The sequence below is a fragment of the Salmo trutta genome, chromosome 16 (assembly GCF_901001165.1).
Source record: "Salmo trutta chromosome 16, fSalTru1.1, whole genome shotgun sequence".
Classification (NCBI taxonomy): Eukaryota; Metazoa; Chordata; class Actinopteri; order Salmoniformes; family Salmonidae; genus Salmo; species Salmo trutta.
In genome coordinates this window covers 52192084-52211697 of record NC_042972.1, presented here as the reverse complement: position 1 = coordinate 52211697, position 19614 = coordinate 52192084, and the positions used below count along the sequence as shown (strand labels likewise).

At 43.0% G+C, this 19614-nt stretch overlaps 1 protein-coding gene and 1 long non-coding RNA gene across 3 annotated transcripts; one reads left to right on the top strand and one right to left on the bottom strand.

The window, feature by feature from the left end:
- The first annotated feature begins 2668 nt into the window (after nucleotides 1–2668).
- On the top strand, nucleotides 2669–19257 carry LOC115150998 (sodium-coupled monocarboxylate transporter 1). Of its 2 annotated transcripts, XM_029694885.1 has the most exons (16): nucleotides 2670–2834; nucleotides 3424–3710; nucleotides 5022–5087; nucleotides 5321–5372; nucleotides 5682–5749; nucleotides 6009–6163; nucleotides 6286–6426; nucleotides 6539–6668; nucleotides 16089–16177; nucleotides 16437–16549; nucleotides 16792–16859; nucleotides 16953–17039; nucleotides 17269–17462; nucleotides 17681–17790; nucleotides 17966–18051; nucleotides 18201–19257. In XM_029694885.1, the coding sequence occupies exons 2-16, from the start codon at nucleotides 3513–3515 to the stop codon at nucleotides 18324–18326; spliced, it is 1683 nt and encodes a 560-aa protein (XP_029550745.1). In that variant the 5' UTR covers nucleotides 2670–2834; nucleotides 3424–3512; the 3' UTR covers nucleotides 18327–19257. The 2 variants fall into 2 exon arrangements, with proteins under 2 accessions (XP_029550744.1, XP_029550745.1); XM_029694884.1 differs by having other exon boundaries at nucleotides 2669–3710.
- On the bottom strand, nucleotides 3625–6065 carry LOC115151001 (uncharacterized). The gene is made up of 3 exons (XR_003867188.1): nucleotides 5935–6065; nucleotides 5667–5798; nucleotides 3625–3703 (listed from the first exon to the last, which is right to left on the bottom strand). It is a non-coding gene; the product is annotated as an uncharacterized LOC115151001 (long non-coding RNA).
- Nucleotides 19258–19614: the final 357 nt, after the last annotated feature.

Here is a 19614-nt window from a genome sequence, read left to right as displayed (position 1 = left end):
CCACGAGAGCAGTGGTCTGGGCTCTTCCTCTGCCCTACCGGACCACCCCATTAGCCCCCCCAAAAAATTCTCTTGGGGCTGTTTTCCGGGCCACCTCGACCGCCGCCTGCGACTCCGTCTACCGGCTGGCTTTTCCTCCTCGACCTGGGAGTCCGTCCGCCAGGGTCCTTTCCCCGACATGATCTCCTCCCAGGTCCAGAACTCCTTTCCCTCGCGAGCCCATCTCTCGCGCTCCTTTTCCTCCCGCTGCTTGGTCCTGGTTCGGTGGGGAATTCTGTAACGTTCGTCGTTATAGAGGGACCAAGGCGCAGCGGAGGTTTGGTTCATCATCATTTTTATTAGAACGGTGAACCAGCAAAACAATAAACGATACCACGAACGAACAGCTTCACAGGCTACGAATAGCAATGCAAATACAATTCCCCACGAACAGCGTGGGGGAAAATGAACTTAAATGAGATCCCAATCAGAGACAACTAGCGACAGCTGTCTCTGATTGGGAAGACAGAAACCAACATAGAAATACTCCCCAATAGAGCCAACACAAGGCTCCAACGCAAAACAGAAAACAAACACAGGAAAACCACCCAACATAAACCACCCTGACCCAAAACACCTGAGTTCACCCGGTCAGGGCGTGACACAAGTTTTCTCTCTGAAAAATGTATTAATTTAATCTGATTGTCATAAGGTTCCATGACTTAGTCCACACAGGGCATCTGAACACACAAATTACATTTTGATGATTTTCATTCAATTTTGGGTGTTTTATTTAACTTTTGTACACCTGTGGTGTTTCTGTTAAAAAATAATCAGTCTTTAGAAATTAATGGATGAGACTACAATTAGTCTATAAAATTGAGTTCAGGCACATGCCCATTCATCAGCTGGACACACTTCTTTTCCCAGATCCCCGCACGCACGCACGCACGCACGCACGCACGCACGCACGCACGCACACACACACACACACACACACACACACACACACACACACACACACACACACACACTCTTGTGTCCTACTGCCCGAAGAAAAAGAAGAATGTGCTCCTGATGACAACTCTGCACAGGGATGCCGCTGTGAGTATCAGGGAGGACAAGAAGCCCAACGCTGTCCTGGATTACAACAGAGGGGGAGTTAATAACAACCTTGATAAGGTATGTTATTTTTTTATCTTTCAAGTTTCATGCACTTTTTTTTCTATTACCAGATTGTTTTATCTGCAACATAAAAATAAGATGTTGTTGTTTGTGGAACTGCTCATTGAATTTGTGAACAATATGGAGTCAACTCTATTTCAATGTTTTTGTTATTGTTAGTGATACTGTTATTGTTACTGTTGTTCTTTAATGTGTTCAGACATTCATTTTGTAATATGGTAAAGTTTTCATGTGTAGTTTTGGGCCTATGTCCTTTCTTTACTAATAAAATCATACCGGTCTGGTTTGACCAGGAACACAACAGATGTTATTTTGGGCCTACTATTTAAAAATTTGAAATGGTTTCAAAACAAATGTCCTTGTTAAACTTTGACACAAGATAGTCTGTGATAAATAGCACAATATGTTTCATCTGAGTATTTGTTATAGTCAAAATAATCCACACATTATGCTTTTTTTACTCAAAAACAAGTTGCTTGAGCTCAGGTCAATGAGGCCTACAGGCCATAAATAGCAAATAGAAATTCAAAACTTATAATGTTCACAAAAACTTAAGTTGGTAAAAAGATCTAACACAATATTAGGTGATAATATATGTATTATTATGGATTTATAATCAGCTATAATGGGGGGGTAATTTTGGGCCGGGAACACAGAATTAATTAACATGAAACGAACACAACAGGAGGGTTAAGAAGGGGAAGCATAGAAAAAACGCACATAGAACAGATATACTGCTTCTTAGACTTGCTTTCATTGAGAATGACAGATCTATAACTCACATTTCTATGTGAATTTGGTCAGTAGCCCAAAAAGTTTCATATTGCAGTTTAAGTGTTTTAATTTGATGTTCATGATTGAATAGAGGATTATCCCTGTATCTCATGGTCATGTAAGGTTGTAACTGAGTCCTTGAGTGATTCAGTATCCTTATTTTCCCCAAAAACTGAACATTGTCTTCTATTTCAAAAAGTGCTTGCATTTAAAATTATTTTTCCAATATACTGACTCATGCAATGGGATGGAATGACTCATCAATGGCTGATCAATGACTGCATGTGTTGTTCTATCTCACAGCTGACGTTGCTTGTCTGGAAAGTCTAATCAGTCAAGTTTTAATGTCATGTTCACTAGTACAGGGTTGTAACTGCATTGCAACTTCCTGTCGTCCAAGCTCTAAACCCAACAATGCAGTAATCAATATAATTGTAGTACTAAAAATAACATAAGGTAGAACAAAAACACACGAAAATGATACAAAATATAATAAAAAAGTTTGGTCTTAGAGTCCATAAATATTGCAGGAGTTCTTGATGCGGATCCCATGCTTCGACAGTTACAACAGTGTCAGGCTGACAATGCATGGTGATTTACCTCAATAATAAAACCAATAGTATATTTCTATTGAATGCTAGAGCAGCTTGCAGGCCAAACACACTTTATGAAGTCAGATATAAAGATCATTCCGTTTTACAATCTTGGAAGGCGGTGTGGTGAATTCTGTATCTGTTGTCCTTGGGTGATGATTCATTAAAGTTGTATTTATGGTTAACCAGCACCAATAGTGTGTTCTTCCATGCTTTTGTCAGGACAAGGGGAGCACACAAGGAAGTCTTGCTAAACTGGAGGATGCTTTGCTAGTAGTTTTCAGCGTTGTTCAACTTCAACAAGTAAGGAAGACTTATCACATAGGAATATTGGACATTAGTTCTTGGGATTCTAGGATGTTTGTAGAAGAACATTTCTTTCCATTGTGGATGTCTATTGTAACTGTCAAATAACTGCAATAATTTCAACACTTAATCTGTATTGATACTGGCATTCCTGAGGTGCATATCTAGTAGACTGAGAATTGATGTGCTATTGGTTTGTTCTCTTGGAAAACTGAAAAACGGGTTGGCCTCAATTTTAGTAAAAAAAAAATATTTTGACATTCTTAAGAAAAATTAAATAATAATTCTACTTTGTGAAAGTTAAATAATTCTGTAATTCATAATACATTTATTTGATCGAATTTTAAATAGGAAATATTGTGTGCATTGGAAAGAAAGGAAATTAAATATTAGCAACATTGCCTAACAATCAACCTGTAAGATCTAAGTTACGAGCAGTGGGTGAAGGTGTTTAGATAGTAAAGGTGAGATAAGTGTTGGTCCCTGCCTGAGAGATCTCTTCTGGGCTCATTAACCATGACGATCGGCACAGGGGGCCCCGTGGCCTCGTTCTCAGTGTGGGACTATGTGGTATTTGTGGGCACAGTCCTGGGGGCAGCTGGCATTGGCCTGTTCCAAGCCATCCGGGGCCGCAAGAACAACAACAGCGGTGAGTTCCTGCTGGGGGGCCGTCAGATGACAGCGGTGCCCGTTGCCATGTCCCTCACTGCCAGCTTCATGTCTGGCATCACCGTGATCGGCACGCCAGCCGAAGCCTATCGGTTTGGGACGGACTACTGGATCTTTGCCATCTCCTATGCCATCATGTCCATCATCACCGCCGAGATCTTTGTCCCTCTCTTCTACCGCCTGGGCATCACCAGCACCTATGAGGTAAGGAGATATACCAGTGTCAGACCCACCTGGGTCAAATACATTGTACTTTTGTGACTATTCCACTGGGTCTATTGTACCGGTCAAACAGCAAGTGCAATCAACGTGGATGGAGATAAAGTGAAGAGGAATAGGGGAACTTGGGTAAGCGGTTGGGTGTAGATGAGATGATAAGATGAATCAGCAGGGAGAGGTGTAGATGAGAGGGTGATGTCTAACATGTCTATCCGTTGTAATTTAACTAATGATTCATCACTGATCCATGAGAGCAATCTAATCCAGGAGGGTTGTCTTTCTGTTTCATTCAGCATATATGATAACTAAATATGTGACTAATTGCATTAAAAGTCCATACAATTATTTCCTTTGTTTTGACAAAGAAACCATTGATGACTTAATCAAAATAATGTTGAGGCTTTAGACATGCAGATAATGATGATTTAATTTGTGAAGCGCTTTTCTCAGACCCAAGGTGCAAACATTTTATAATAAATAATAATAAAAAAATTCCAGAACATAGAACACAGACAACAATCAAAGCTATATACAGGTGTCGCCAGATCCAGAGGACATAATAACAGAAATTGCTGACGTCCTTGATAGCTTTTCTGAACAGCACAGTCTTGAGCTATGCCTTAAAGTAGGAACGAGAGTCTGCAGCCCTAATAGTGTCTGAAAGCCCTGTTTTTAGTCTACTGCGGGGGTGCTGAAGGTAGATGGACCTGGAGGAGTGAGGGGTGCATGTGGGACAGGAGGGTAGAATGAGGTACAAGAGATACTTGGGTCCAGAGTTGTGGATAGCTTGGTAGGTGTGAACCAAGATATACTTCTGAAAAGTCTATGCATCTTTCATTATCATCACTTCCTGATTATCCAGATAACAATTCTAGGGAGAAAGAAAATTTTTGTAATGTTACACGTAATGTTCCTCTAATGTTTGAGTGTCCAGTTTTCCATTAGTTAGGGGAACAATCTATGTTAACAAAGACCTTCCGAGAACCCTTTTAGCAGATTTTGATGTCAGAGTTAGGAGGAACATTCCCTTAATTTGAAACAGAACATACTCAGAATATGGTTACCATGTTCTCAGAATATACAACATTAATGTTCTAAAAACATTTCATGGGATGTTGCAAGAAAATTCATGTGTTCAGTTTTCTGAGGGTTAGTGACCTAATGAGACACTTACGGGAACGTTCTCAAACAATTTGGGAACATGTTGTTATTAGCTGGGTAGGAACAAATATTTACAAGTGTAAAAAGCCAATGAAATCAGGCCAGGTTTGACTAAAATGTTTATTTTCTCTGCAGTATCTGGAGATGCGCTTTAATAAGTTGATTCGGGTGATCGGGACATCCATGTACATCACACAAACGGTAAATATTCAGTTAACATTATGAAGATGGGATGAAAGGATAGGCAATACTTCCCTAAGGATTTGGTGGAAACAATAATATCTGTAATACTTTAACGACAAAAAATTGCCCTTCTTTTTTCCATTGCCTGTTTTTCTAAAGCCATCTGGCCATCTCAGGTAAACATTCCACCTTTATGAATGTGCATCAAGTATATGTTAACATCAATCAACTAATTGCTGTGTTCCTTTCAGGCCCTGTACACTGGTATGGTCATATATGCGCCAGCTCTCGCACTCAATCAAAGTAAGTCATATGCAAAGTACCTCTGTCATGTCCCTTATCCAAACCACAATAATATTATATGTGCGTTGATCGAGGGTCTGGCTGATTATACATCTTTAGCTAATTAAATTGGTCTATGATCTGATGATTGTGTTGTCTAATTGTTAATGAATTGATGCTATCAGCAGCTCAAAAGAGAACATGCAGATATTGTTAGGTTAAGTGATATCATACATGATTCATATGTATATAGTTTAATCTCAAGGAAACAGTTGAAGAGTATTATTTGGACATGTCATGTAAACGGGTCTGTACCTCTGTGTGTTTCAGTCACAGGGATGGACCTCTGGGGAGTGCTGGTGGCCACTGGGGTGGTGTGCATCCTCTACTGTACCCTGGTCAGTGGCTCATCTCACACACTCCCAATCAGCAATCAACACCTTCCTGCTGTGACAATAGACATGACCAAGGCCAGGAGTTTTTCCTGACCCCATGACATGACCATGCAAGGAAAACTCTGTGCCCTAGTTATGGGCAATTACTAGGGTCCAGGAAACACAACAGAACCTACACATGAACATACCTCTTTTGTGTACATGAGGTTACGGCATACTGTACATTCCTTCCCCTGACTCCATGTTGTATTGTTGTTCTCAGGGAGGTCTGAAAGCGGTGATATGGACAGACGTGTTTCAGATGGTGATCATGTTAGCAGGTTTCGTGGCTGTCATCGCCAGGGGGGCTGTCATCCAGGGGGGCCTGGGGAAGATCTGGGACGACTGCTACCAGGGAGGCAGGCTCAGCGCGTTTGAGTAAGTATAATGTCCACAAATGTCATGCAGGGATTGAATAGCTACAATGATAAAAATGAATTACCAGCACAGTATGACTCATAGTTTACTGAGCATTTTCAATGTAATACCTTCTAATGCAGTTTTGATCCAGACCCTTTGAAGCGTCACACGTTCTGGACGATTGTGGTTGGTGGCAGTATAATGTGGGTGTCCATTTACTCCATCAACCAGTCACAGGTGCAGCGTTACATCTCTTGCAAAACCCTAACCCAAGCCAAACTGTAAGGTGCACTCCTACTTTCCACAATTTAGAACATTCATACAGGAAAAGCTGTGAAAGAAGAATAGCAATATGAGTGTTTGTTCCATGTTTGCTTTCTTTAATACCTTCAGGTCACTCTATGGGAATATAATTGGTCTCTGGTTGACTGTGAGCTTAGCAGTGTTCTCCGGCCTCACCATGTACTCCATTTACAAAGACTGTGATCCATTCACTAACGGTGATGTAGGGGCAGTTGATCAGGTAAGTAAGTGTAAGACAGCTATGGTTAATATAGGCATGGACGGCATATAAATTGCTACACTAATATTAAAGAAGTCTCAAGGTTCTGCTCGCCTGAGTTAGAATATCTCATGATAAATTGTAGACCATACTTTTTACCAAGAGAGTTTACATCTATATTTTTTGTAGCTGTCTATTTACCACCACAAACCGATGCTGGCACTAAGACCATACTCAATAAGCTGTAAGGCCATAAGCCAACAAGAAAATGCTCTTCCAGAGGAAGGCGCTCCTAGTGGCTGGTGATTTCAATGCAGGAAAACTGAAATCATTTCTACCAGCATGTCACCTGTGCGACTATAGGGGGGGGAAAAAACAACTAAAAATTATCTTTACTCACACAGACATGCATACAAAGCTCTCATTCACCCTCCATTTGGCAAATCTGACCATAACTCTGTCCTCCTGATTTCTCCTTACAAGCAAAGACTCAAACAGGAAGTACCAGTGACACGCTTAGTTCAGAAGTGGTCAGATTAAGCAGATGTTAAATTACAGGACTGTTTTGCTAGCACAGACTGGAATATGTTCCGGGATTAATCCGATGGCATTGAGGAGTTTACCACATTAATCACTGGCTTCATTACTAAGTGCACCGACGTCTTCTTCCCAAAGTGACCTTCCATACATATCCCAACCAGAAGCCATGGACTACAGGCAATGTCCGCACTGAGATAAAGGCTAGAGCTGCCGCTTGAAAGGAGCGCGACACTAACGCGGATGCTTACAAGAAATCCTGCTACGTCCTCCAAGGAACCATCAAACAGGGAAAGCATCAAAACAGGACTAAGATCAAATTCTACTACACCGGCTCTGATGCTCATCGGATGTGGCAGGGCTTGCAAACTATCACGGATTATAAAGGGAAACATAGCCACGAGCTGCAAAGTGACAGGGGCCTACCAAATGAGGGAAATGCCTACTATATTCGCTTCGAGGCAAACAACAATGAACCATGCGTGAGAGCACCAGCTGTTCCGGAAGACTGTGTGATCACTCAGATTAACATTCAAAATACGGCAGGGCCAGACGGATTACCAGGACACGTACTTAGAGCATGCGCTGACCAGTTGCGAAGTGTCTTCACTGACATTTTCAATCTCTCCCTGACCCAGTTTGTAATACCTACATGTTTCTAGCAGACCACCATAGTCCCTGTGCTTAAGAACGCCAAGGTAACCCATCTAAATGACTATCGCCCCTAACCACTCACATCTGTAGCCATGAAATGCTTTGAAAGGCTGGTTTTGAAATTACTCACATCAACACCATCACCCAGACACCCTTGACCCTCCAATTCGCATACTTACCCAACAGATCCAAAGATGACGCAATCTCTATTGCACTCCACACTGCCTTTTCCCACTTGGACAAAAGAACACCTATGTGAGAATGCTGTTCATTGACTACAGCTCAGCGAAGGCCGGGTCCAAGATGTCTTTAGCCGGGACCCAGCACCTCTCCTCCAGGCCATAACCCTCCCAGTCAACCAGGTACTGGAAACCTCTGCCCTGTGGTCGAACCTTCAGGAGGCGTCTCACCGTATACGCTGGCTGGCCACCGATAACCCGGGGGGGAGGGATGGGCCTGGCGACAGAAGACAAAGGACAGTGAGACATGGGCTTAATCCTAGACACATGGAAGGTAGGGTGAATAAGGAGGGTATGGGGTAACACAAGATGGACAGCAGTGGAACTCAGGACTCTGGAGATGGGAAAAGGACCAATGAACCGAGGAGACAGCTTGCAAGACTCTACCCAAAGGGGCAGATCCCTAGTGGAAAGCCATACCCTCTGCCCAGTGCGGTTGCGGTGAGCTGGGGTCCGGCGACGGTCCACATGTCGACGATACCTGGAGTTGGTCTTGAGAATAGCCGCCCTAGCTCTTCTCCAGGTACGTCAACAACGGTGGACAAACATCTGGGCCGAGGGTACGCTGACCTCCTGCTCTTGTTCCAGGAAGAGTGGAGGCTGATTCCCCTTTCGAGTGCTCCATGGGGTGAGTCCCGTGGCAGAATTGGGAAGGGTGTTCCGGGCATACTCCATCCAGACCAGTTGACGGCTCCAGGTAGTGGGGTTGGTTGAGGCCAGGCACCTTAAGGTGGTCTCCAGGTCTTGGTTGACTCGCTCTGACTGACCGTTAGTTTGGGGATGGAATCCGGATGACAGACTGTCCCATGACCCAATAAGGGTGCAGCATGGGTACCAGAACTGTGACGAGAACTGAGGACCCTGATCGAAGACCATGTCTACTGGGAGTCCATGGATCCGGAAGACATGCTGCACCATAAGCTGGGCCGTCTCCTTGGCAGTAGGTAGTTTGGGGAGAGAGATGAAATCGGCGGCCTTGGAGAACCGATCAACTACCGTCAGAATGACAGTGTTGCCATCAGATGGAGGGAGCCCAGTGACAAAGTCCAGAGATATGAGACCAGGGACGATGAGGGACCGGTAGTGACTGAATGAGGCCAGAAGGAGCTTGCCATGGAGTCTTGTTCTGAGCACACACTGTGCATGCAGCAAAAAGGCAGAGACGTCAGGGACCATTGTTGGCCACAGTTGTCGGAGGAAGGCTAGTGTACGACAGGACCCTGGATGACAGGTCAGCCTGGAGGAATGAGCCATTTCCAGGACCGGACTGGATTAGGGACAAACAGCCGGTTAGCCGGGCCCCCTTCAGTTCCAGGCTGGGAGCGTTGTGCCTCGCGGACCAGGTTTTCAATACCCCAATCCACGGTGGCAGCAAGGCATGAGGTATGGAGAATGGTTTCAGAGGTCGAGGGTGTGGCAGAGGAACTGTATAGGCCGGAGAGGGCGTCAGGCTTCACATTCTTTGACCCTGGGTGGCAGGAGATGGTGAAGTTAAATCTGGTGAACAGGAGGGCCCACCGAGCCTGCCTGGAGTTGAGGCGCATGGCTGTACGGAGATATTCCAGGTTTGTATGGTCGGTCCAGACCAGGAATGGCTGTTCTGCTCCTTCCAGCCAGTGCTTCCACTCTTCCAATGCCATCTTCACCGCCAGGAGTTCTCGGTTGCCAACATCGTAGTTCCTTTCATCAGGATTGAGACGATGGGACAGGAAGGCACAGGGATGAAGCTTCTGGTCCTGGGCAGATCGCCGGGACAGGATGGCCCCCACTCCAAAATCCGAAGCATCTACTTCCACCACAAATTGACGCAAGGAGTCCGGATGGATGAAGATGGGTGCTGTTGTGAACCGATGCTTCAGGTCCACAAAGGCTTTGTCGACAGCTGGAGACCATTTGAACGGTACCTTGGAAGAGGTGAGTGCTGAGAGGGGGGCCGCCAGGGTGCTGTAGTCCCGAATGAAACGGCGGTTGAAGTTTGCAAACCCAAGAAACCGTTGCAACTGCACCCTGGACGTTGGTTGAGGCCAATCCACCACTGCTTTCACCTTTCCAGGATCTACCAGAACATTGCCCTCAGCAATGACATATCCCAGAAAGGTGATTGTAGAGTGGTGCAACTCACACTTCTCGGCTTTCAAGAACAGTTGGTTCTCCAGGAGGTGCTGAAGGACCTGTCTGACATGAAGAACATGTTCTTGTGCAGATCGGGAAAAAAACAGGATGTTGTCAAGGCACACGAACACAAACCGGTTTAGCATGTCCCGAAGCAAATCATTGACCAAAGCCTGGAAAACAGCAGGGGCGTTGGTGAGTCCAAATGGCATGACCTGGTACTCATAGTGTCCACTGGCTGTGTTGAGGCTGTCTTCCACTCATCCCCCTCGCATATCCCAACAAGGTGGTAGGCATTTCGAAGGTCCAACTTGGAAAATACGGTGGCCCACTGGAGACGTTCAAACGCCGAGGAGAGGAGAGGTAGGGGCTAACGATTCTTGACAGTAAGGTCATTAAGTTCCCGGTAGTCAATGCACGGATGCAGGGTCTTGTCCTTCTTCTCCACAAAGAAAACCCTGCACCGGCAGGAGATGCAGACGGACGCACGGCCCCAGTGACCAGAGACTCCTCAATAGCTTTGGTCTCTGGTCCAGACAGAGAATACAATCAATGCCGAGGTGGTGTAGTGCCTGGGAGAAGATCAATGGCACAATCATAAGGACGGTGCGGGGGAAGGGAAGTAGCACACTTCCAGGAGATCATGGCATTCTGTGGGGATAGCAGAGACATCCACAGTCTTGCTAACATCCAGAGGAAGATGACTTGAGGAAGGCTGTGCTGCTTGAAGGCAGTGGGAATGTCAAGATGGGCTCCAACCCAGGATGGAGCTTGTGGTCCAATCAATCATCGGATTGTGCTTTTGAAGCCAGCAAAATCCCAAAACAACCGGAACATGGGGAGATGCAATGAGGAGGAACTGTATGGTCTCACTGTGGTTACCAGAAATCCGTAATTGAACGGGCACAGTACTATGGGTGACTTTCCTTATAGTGCGGCCATCCAGTGCCCTAGCATCCATGGGCACAGAGAGAGGCTGAGAGGGAATACTAAGCTCCGAAGCTATCGTGGCATCCATAAAACTTGCATCAGCCCTAGAGTCAATGAGCACTCAGAGAGACTTAGACTGGTCTCCCCACAGCACAAGAGCAAAAAGGGGTGTGGGGGTGAACTCCCAGTCTGACTCACCATGGATTTTACTCACCACCATGGTGAGTAAAATCCAGAGCAAGGTAGTTGGGTGGTGAGATGTGGAGCAGGTGACAGGAGGCAGAGACAGAGCGGTAACTGCAATGAGAGGATAAACGGTGTCAGGCATGGAAACAGGCACAGCAGTGTAACAGGATCTTGAATAATCATAAATGGCTAGAATCATGAACTGACTGAGCAGAGATTACAATCTGGCAGAGTGGAAGTGGCAGGACTGACTATTTGTAGAGGTCTTGATTATGGAACGAGTTGCAGCTGGTAGGGATCTGCTCTGACTCCAGCACACCTGTCTCCAACCACGCAATCACACAGAGAGGGAGAGGGAGAGGGAGAGAGAGAGAGAGTTTACAGGGGGAGTAACTGCAGGTCAAGAAGACACAGGATGAACACCAGAGGGCGTAGGAGGAGCAGATGTGACACTGATAACCTAGCTCTTCCCAACTGCATACGCTCAGGAGTATCCAATTCACCCGTCGTAGATTCCCGAGAGTGCTCGGGTGGCTTCGAATCCTCTCGGAAGAGCTGCCTTCTGAAACTTCCAGATTCCCTTGGAGGTGAATGCGCCATAGCGGGTGCACGAGTGTGTCCGAGACCAGACTTTCTCTCACTCTTGTGTTCCCTTAGGCGTCCATCAATTTTAATGGTAAGGGAGATAAGCGAGTCGAGATCGATCGGCAATTCCCGAGCAGCTAGCTCATCCTTTACCTCCTCAGATAATCTGTGCAAAAAAGTATTGGAAAGAGACCTCGGATTCGAGGCATCCTCAGCGGCCAATGTGCGGAAATCAACCGCGTAGTCTGCCACACTACGGGAGTTTTGACGTAAGTCAAGCAGTTTACTGGCCGCCTTCCTCCCGGAAACAGGAGACTCAAATACCTTTCTCACTTCTGCCATGAATTCCTCCAGATGACCACAAATGGCAGATTGTTGCTCCCAAACTGCCGTAGCCCAGGAGATCGCACTTCCCGACATTAGCGTAATAATATACACTATCTTTGATCTGTCTGAAGGAAACGAAGATCGCTGTAGCTCAAAAATAAGCGAGCACTGAGAATGAAAACCCCGGCAGGTACCAGGATTCCCAGAATATGGCTCTGGAGGAGGTAAGCGGGGTTCTCAGGGAGCCGGGATAGGCTGTACAAACTCACCACAGATAGGGGAAAAATTACTGGGTGATTGGGGTTTAGCCTCTAAGCTAACTCCCTGATTTGCTCCATAATAGCCTTTAACCCATGGTCGTGGCATTCCGTCAAGGACCTGAGCCCTTCCAAAAGGCCAACTCCTCATGTCTCCTAATGGTGACTCCCTACGGGGAGACAGTGTGGTAGAGCTGGTCCAAGTCTGCTGGGTCTGTCATGGCCAGTTCGTACTATCAAGGCACAAGGCGAGACCCAGATGCAGACACAGGAGGCAGATGGTTGGAGTCTTACACTGTTTAATAATCCAAAGGGGTAGGCAAGAGAATGGTCGTGGACAGGCAAAAAGGTTAAAACCAGATCAGAGTCCAGGAGGTACAGAGTGGCAGACAGGCTCGTGGTCATGGCAGGCAGAATGGTCAGGCAGGCGGGTACAGAGTCCAGAAACAGGCAAGGCTCAGAACCGAGAGGACTAGAAAAAGGAGAATAGCAAAAAGGAGTATGAAAAGAACACGCTGGTTGACTTGACTAAAAATACAAGACGAACTGGCACAGAGAGACAGAAAACACAGGGATAAATACACTTTGGAAAATAAGCGACACCTGGAGGAGGTGGAGACAATCACAGGAACAGGTAAAACAGATCAGGGCGTGACAGCATTACCACTTCGTATGGCAACTGTTTGGCATCCAACCGCAAGGCGCTACATAGGGAAGTGCGTATGGCCCAGTATATCACTGGGGTCGAGCTCCCTGCCATCCAGGACCTTTATACCTGTCGGTTTCAGAGGATGACCCAAAAAATTGTCCAAGACTCCAGCCACACAAGCCCCAGACTGCTCTCTCTGACACTGAACAGATCTGCCCCAAGCCATAAGACTAAACAAGACTGCTAAATAGCTAATCAAATTGCTACCCTTTTGACCCTCTCTTTCACTGACTCTATGCATGTACACTGGACTCTACCCACACACACACACACACACACACACACACACACACACACACACACACACACACACTTCATACGCAGCTGCTAGTCACTTTACTCCCTATATATAGCCATGTTATTTTCTACTCCCTATATAAAGCACTGTTATTTTCTACTCCCTATATATAGCCATGTTATTTTCTACTCCCTATATAAAGCACTGTTATTTTCTACTCCCTATATATAGCCATGTTAATTTCTACTCCCTACATGAAGCCATGTTATTTTCTACTCCCTAAATAAAGCACTATTATTTTCTACTCCCAGTATATAACCATGTTATGTTCTACTCCCTATATATAACCATGTTATTTTCTACTCCCTATATATAGCCATGTTATTTTCTACTCCCTACATAAAGCCATGTTATTTTCTACTCCCTATATAAAGCACTGTTATTTTCTACTCCCTATATATAGCCATGTTATGTTCTACTCCCTATATAAAGCACTGTTATTTTCTACTCCCTATATATAGCCATGTTATTTTCTACTCCCTACATAAAGCCATGTTATTTTCTACTCCCTATATAAAGCACTGTTATTTTCTACTCCCTATATATAGCCATGTTATGTTCTACTCCCTATATAAAGCACTGTTATTTTCTACTCCCTATATATAGCCATGTTATTTTCTACTCCCTATATAAAGCACTGTTATTTTCTACTCCCTATATATAGCCATGTTATTTTCTACTCCCTATATAAAGCACTGTTATTTTCTACTCCCTACATAAAGCCATGTTATTTTCTACTCCCTATATATAGCCATGTTATTTTCTACTCCCTATATAAAGCACTGTTATTTTCTACTCCCTATATAAAGCACTGTTATTTTCTACTCCCTATATATAACCATGTTATTTTCTACTCCCTATATAAAGCACTGTTATTTTCTACTCCCTATATATAGCCATGTTATTTTCTACTCCCTATATGTAGCCATGTTATTTTCTACTCCCTATATATAGCCATGTTATTTTCTACTCCCTATATAAAGCACTGTTATTTTCTACTCCCTATATATAGCCATGTTAATTTCTACTCCCTATATAAAGCACTGTTATTTTCTACTCCCTATATATAGCCATGTTATTTTCTACTCCCTATATAAAGCACTGTTATTTTCTACTCCCTATATATAGCCATGTTATTTTCTACTCCCTATATATAACCATGTTATGTTCTACTCCCTGTATATAACCATGTTATTTTCTACTCCCTGTATATAGCCATGTTATTTTCTATTCCCTATATATAGCCATGTTATTTTCTACTCCCTGTATATAGCCATGTTATTTTCTACTCCCTATATATAGCCATGTTATTTTCTACTCCCTGTATATAGCCATGTTATTTTCTACTCCCTATATATAACCATGTCATGTTCTACTCCCTATATATAACCATGTTATTTTCTACTCCCTATATATAGCCATGTTATTTTCTACTCCCTATATAAAGCACTGTTATTTTCTACTCCCTATATATAGCCATGTTAATTTCTACTCCCTATATAAAGCAGTTATTTTCTACTCCCTGTATATAGCCATGTTATTTTCTACTCCCTATATATAACCATGTTATGTTCTACTCCCTATATATAACCATGTTATTTTCTACTCCCTATATATAGCCATGTTATTTTCTACTCCCTATATAAAGCACTGTTATTTTCTACTCCCTATATATAGCCATGTTATTTTCTACTCCCTATATAAAGCACTGTTATTTTCTACTCCCTATATATAGCCATGTTAATTTCTACTCCCTATATAAAGCACTGTTATTTTCTACTCAAGATATAAAGCACTGTTATTTTCTACTCCCTATATATAGCCATGTTATTTTCTACTCCCTGTATATAACCATGTTATGTTCTACTCCCTGTATATAACCATGTTATTTTCTACTCCCTGTATATAGCCATGTTATTTTCTATTCCCTATATATAGCCATGTTATTTTCTACTCCCTGTATATAGCCATGTTATTTTCTACTCCCTATATATAGCCATGTTATTTTCTACTCCCTATATATAACCATGTTATGTTCTACTCCCTGTATATAACCATGTTATTTTCTACTCCCTGTATATAGCCATGTTATTTTCTACTCCCTATATATAACCATGTTATGTTCTACTCCCTATAAATAGCCATGTTATTTTCTACTCCCTATATATAACCATGTTATGTTCTACTCCCTATATATAACCATGTTATTTTCTACTCCCTGTATATAGCCATGTTATTTTCTACTCCCTATATATAACCATGTTATGTTCTACTCCCTATATATAACCATGTTATTTTCTACTCCCTATATATAACCATGTTATGTTCTACTCCCTATATATAACCATGTTATTTTCTACTCCCTGTATATAGCCATGTTATTTTCTACTCCCTATATATAGCCATGCTATTCACTGTCACCATTTTTTTCTTATTATTTTTAACTCTGCATTGTTGGAAAAGGACCCATAAGTAAACATTTCATTGTTACTCTACACCTGTTGTCTACAAAGCATGTGACAAATAAAATGTGATTTGATTTTGATTTGACTACGGCAGTGTTATCAAATTTTGAAACTGACCGGTGTGTGTGTTTGTGTAAACAAGCTGCTTCCTTACCTGGTGATGGACACTCTGGCAGCCTATCCTGGAGTCCCTGGATTGTTTGTGTCTGCAGCATACAGTGGTACCCTAAGGTGAGTATACTCCAAGGGGAACCCAAATAGAGAAGGTTTGGTCACACATATTTTCTAGGTGGAAAAGGTCTAGATGGATATTTAAATTGATTGGCATAGTAACAAAACCCCACCTCACGACCCCCTACCCCGTCCTGGGTCCAAACACAAGCGGTATTCCACTACTAACCTATTAATGAATGTGTTTAACGATGAATTCCCTGCAGACAAAGGACATTATTTCTCTTCTCCTCAGCTATTGTCATTGTGTCTGTTTCAGTACTGTGTCCTCCAGCATCAATGCGCTGGTGGCTGTCACTGTGGAGGACTTCGTCAGGCCAGTGTGCAAGAACCTGACAGATAAACAGGTGTCCTGGATCAACATGGGCCTCAGTGAGTTTCACACAAAACAATAACCATCTGACAAAATGTCATGACCGCCACAGCCCTATGTAAGACTAACAAAATGATATGTGGGTTCATTCAAACAATAATGTCATACAAATATAGGTCAGTTAGAATTTTTCTTTAGTATGTACATTATATGTTGTTACTTTACATGTAAATATATTCTTAATCATCACATGTTCATCATATGTTTTTCGGATATTTAATTATCTTTGGACATATTCCAGGTGTTTTCTTCGGGTTTTTGTGCATTGGGATGGCTGCAATAGCTTCACTGATGGGAAGCATTTTGCAGGTAGGAAAACAATCAGATGTGGCTCTGTAGCACCACCTGCTGTCTGGTAGTCATCCCCTCCACTTTATGTTTCTAACAGTTGTCTCTTTTCAGGCAGCACTGTCCATATTTGGAATGATAAGTGGACCTCTTCTTGGACTTTACGTACTAGGCATGTTCTGGCGCACAGCAAACTCAACAGTAGGTATCCCCAATCTTATTCATATCATTGTCATCATTCATACTTAAAGACGGATTAACTCATTATTCAAAGAGAAATGAACATCTGTAAATACTATAAAAGTCCTGACATACAAATCAATATTTTGTTGTTAAATACAACAATGTTAAACGTTAGACAATATAACAATTTATGTAATGTATCTCTATAGTTAAGACAGTACTGAGACTGCTTCCTTATGCCTTGCAGGGGGGACTCACAGGATTGATAGTGGGCCTTGTTATTACCCTGTGGGTAGGCATTGGAGCGCAGATATACCCACCCTTAGCTGATAAGACCAACCCCCTGCCAATCAGTGTGGCAGGCTGTAACCGCACACAGGACCTGAACTACACCACCCTGGCCCCATGGACCAGGGCAGTAACACTGACCCCTCTGCCTGAGTGAGTTACTCACAGTCACTTTATAACCACTGTCTCCAAAGACCTTTGACCAGTCCTATGGTGCTTATAGCTATGGGTTAGCAGCCTTGTTAAACCAGCCTGATCTTGCCAGCTTACATTCTGTTTCATTGAAAGGAATCTGATTTCACGGGGCTAATATGTTAGGGGGGGGCTGAGATAAAGTTGCTCAGGTATGACTCTTTCTCTTGTTGTTACAGTGACCGGCCAGCTCTGGCAGACTCATGGTATTCCCTGTCCTACTTGTACTTCTGTCTCCTGGGCACTCTGGTGACTGTGACCGTGGGCCTGGTGGTAAGCGCTATCACAGGTGAGGACACCTCCTTTAGTGCTAACCCTAACAGCATAGTGCATGTTATGAGTTATGTTTGACATCATGACCTGACGAGGAGTTTGGTTTCGGAAAATAATGACTTAGGCTCGTTCAAATTGATATCGTATGCATTTAGTTAAGCCAGACATCTCCCTGTGTTGTGTCTTTCCAGGTGGCTGCAAGCAGGAGAATCTACGCTTGGATCTCTTTGTAAGGAGAAGTGATCTATTCTGCGCTGGCTGTGGCAAGGACTCAGAGGTAAAGCCTCATCCTCCAACCCTCTCTCTCTCTCTCTCTCTCTCTCTCATACTGTAGGCCTACATCTGTATTGAATGTTCTGTGGCTGTGTCTATCTCTGTGTGTGTTAATAACTGGCTCCTGGTATGGTCTTTGTGTGTCTTCCACAGGCATTAGACCCTGAGATAAATGAAAAAGCTGGGTCAGAGCTGAAGAATGGATCAAACAACGCTGGATTCAAAGACTCTCAGTTTAACATTGTGGATAAGGATGTGGAGAAGGTCACTAAAATGTGACGCTGCCACCAAGCTAAATACACTCTGTCAACTGGAGTGCTCCAAGAGAACGATTTGTCCGCTCACATTTCCATTCTAGTTTTATTGTAATGAAATTCATTGCTAAGAAAAGGAAGCACAAGTGTGTAATTACGCAGATGAAGTCTCTAATCAGCAAATGTGTGTGAAGAACAAGAACAAAAGACTAGCATTACTAACCCCATATTCAACAGGGTCAATATGAACCGTGGGTCTGACAAAACATACATGTTATTTTTATGTATTTATTTTTACTCAGTTGGGCTTTCAATTTATTGCTGTCGAGAGTTGTAATAGTAGAGAATGCACAAGGCACCAATTCAAAATGTGTTAGTGTATGGGCAGTTTTCCTCTTGCTATGTCACTCACTGACAGACTTTAAAGAGCTATTTATAACCTGTCAAAAATGTCCAGTTGATCAACTAGGTAGCCTATGGTAGCTAGGTAGGTATGTTATGCTAACCAGCTATCTAAATCTTGTAGTTATCATGATTAATTGACCAGGGGCCTCAACCCCTCCTTTGTTTTTGTTGAGTCACTAAAGTATCATGTGAACACACATATGACATGGCAAAATGTCTATAATTGGAGGAAATTAGCTTTAAAACTGCAACAACAAAAATAAATCGCCAACAAGAGGGGTGTGAACAGTTTGGGGTCGATGGATTGTGAGGTGGGGGTTTATGACTTTTCAACATTGTGTTAAGATTATAGATACAATACATTTAATTAAAAATACATAAATTAAAATATACATCTAACATACTTGTAACTACAAATAATGGACTTGTAATATGAGCATATGCAGTTGATATGTAATCATGTTAATTTTGTGTTTTACAGCTTTTTAGGCTGATACAATACATTTTACTGTATATTCATTTTATGGCTATAAAGATTGTGCTGACATGTATACCGAGTTAGCTTGCTGTGATTGTTCTTTTTGGGATTTCTTTCATTGTCATGTTGTTTTCATAAACCTGCTTGGTTCAGGGCAATGAGCTAGACACAAATGCACGCTTATTTCTAAACAGGTTTGGAGTGCAACAGTTATACTGTATCTTGTATGCATCACATGCATCTTTACCGAGGTGACCGTATTCATTAACCACAAACAACTGTACGCTACTAACATACTACTTCAATTTGTTTTCCTGGGGCAAATACCCAGGGTCACATACAGTTAACATGCAGCAGACAAAGAGATTTGTGCAGCTTACCATGCACAAACATCCCAAAAAAGGCAGAGAAAACATTTTCTTCCTTTCTT

Bases quoted from the DNA above. Each gene is read 5' to 3' on its own strand.
- LOC115150998 (XM_029694884.1), top strand. From the start codon at position 3,354: ATGACGATCGGCACAGGGGGCCCCGTGGCCTCGTTCTCAGTGTGGGAC. The intron at 16,550-16,791 runs GTGAGTTTCACA...GACATATTCCAG, and splicing joins CTGGATCAACATGGGCCTCA to GTGTTTTCTTCGGGTTTTTG. The intron at 16,860-16,952 runs GTAGGAAAACAA...GTCTCTTTTCAG, and splicing joins TGATGGGAAGCATTTTGCAG to GCAGCACTGTCCATATTTGG.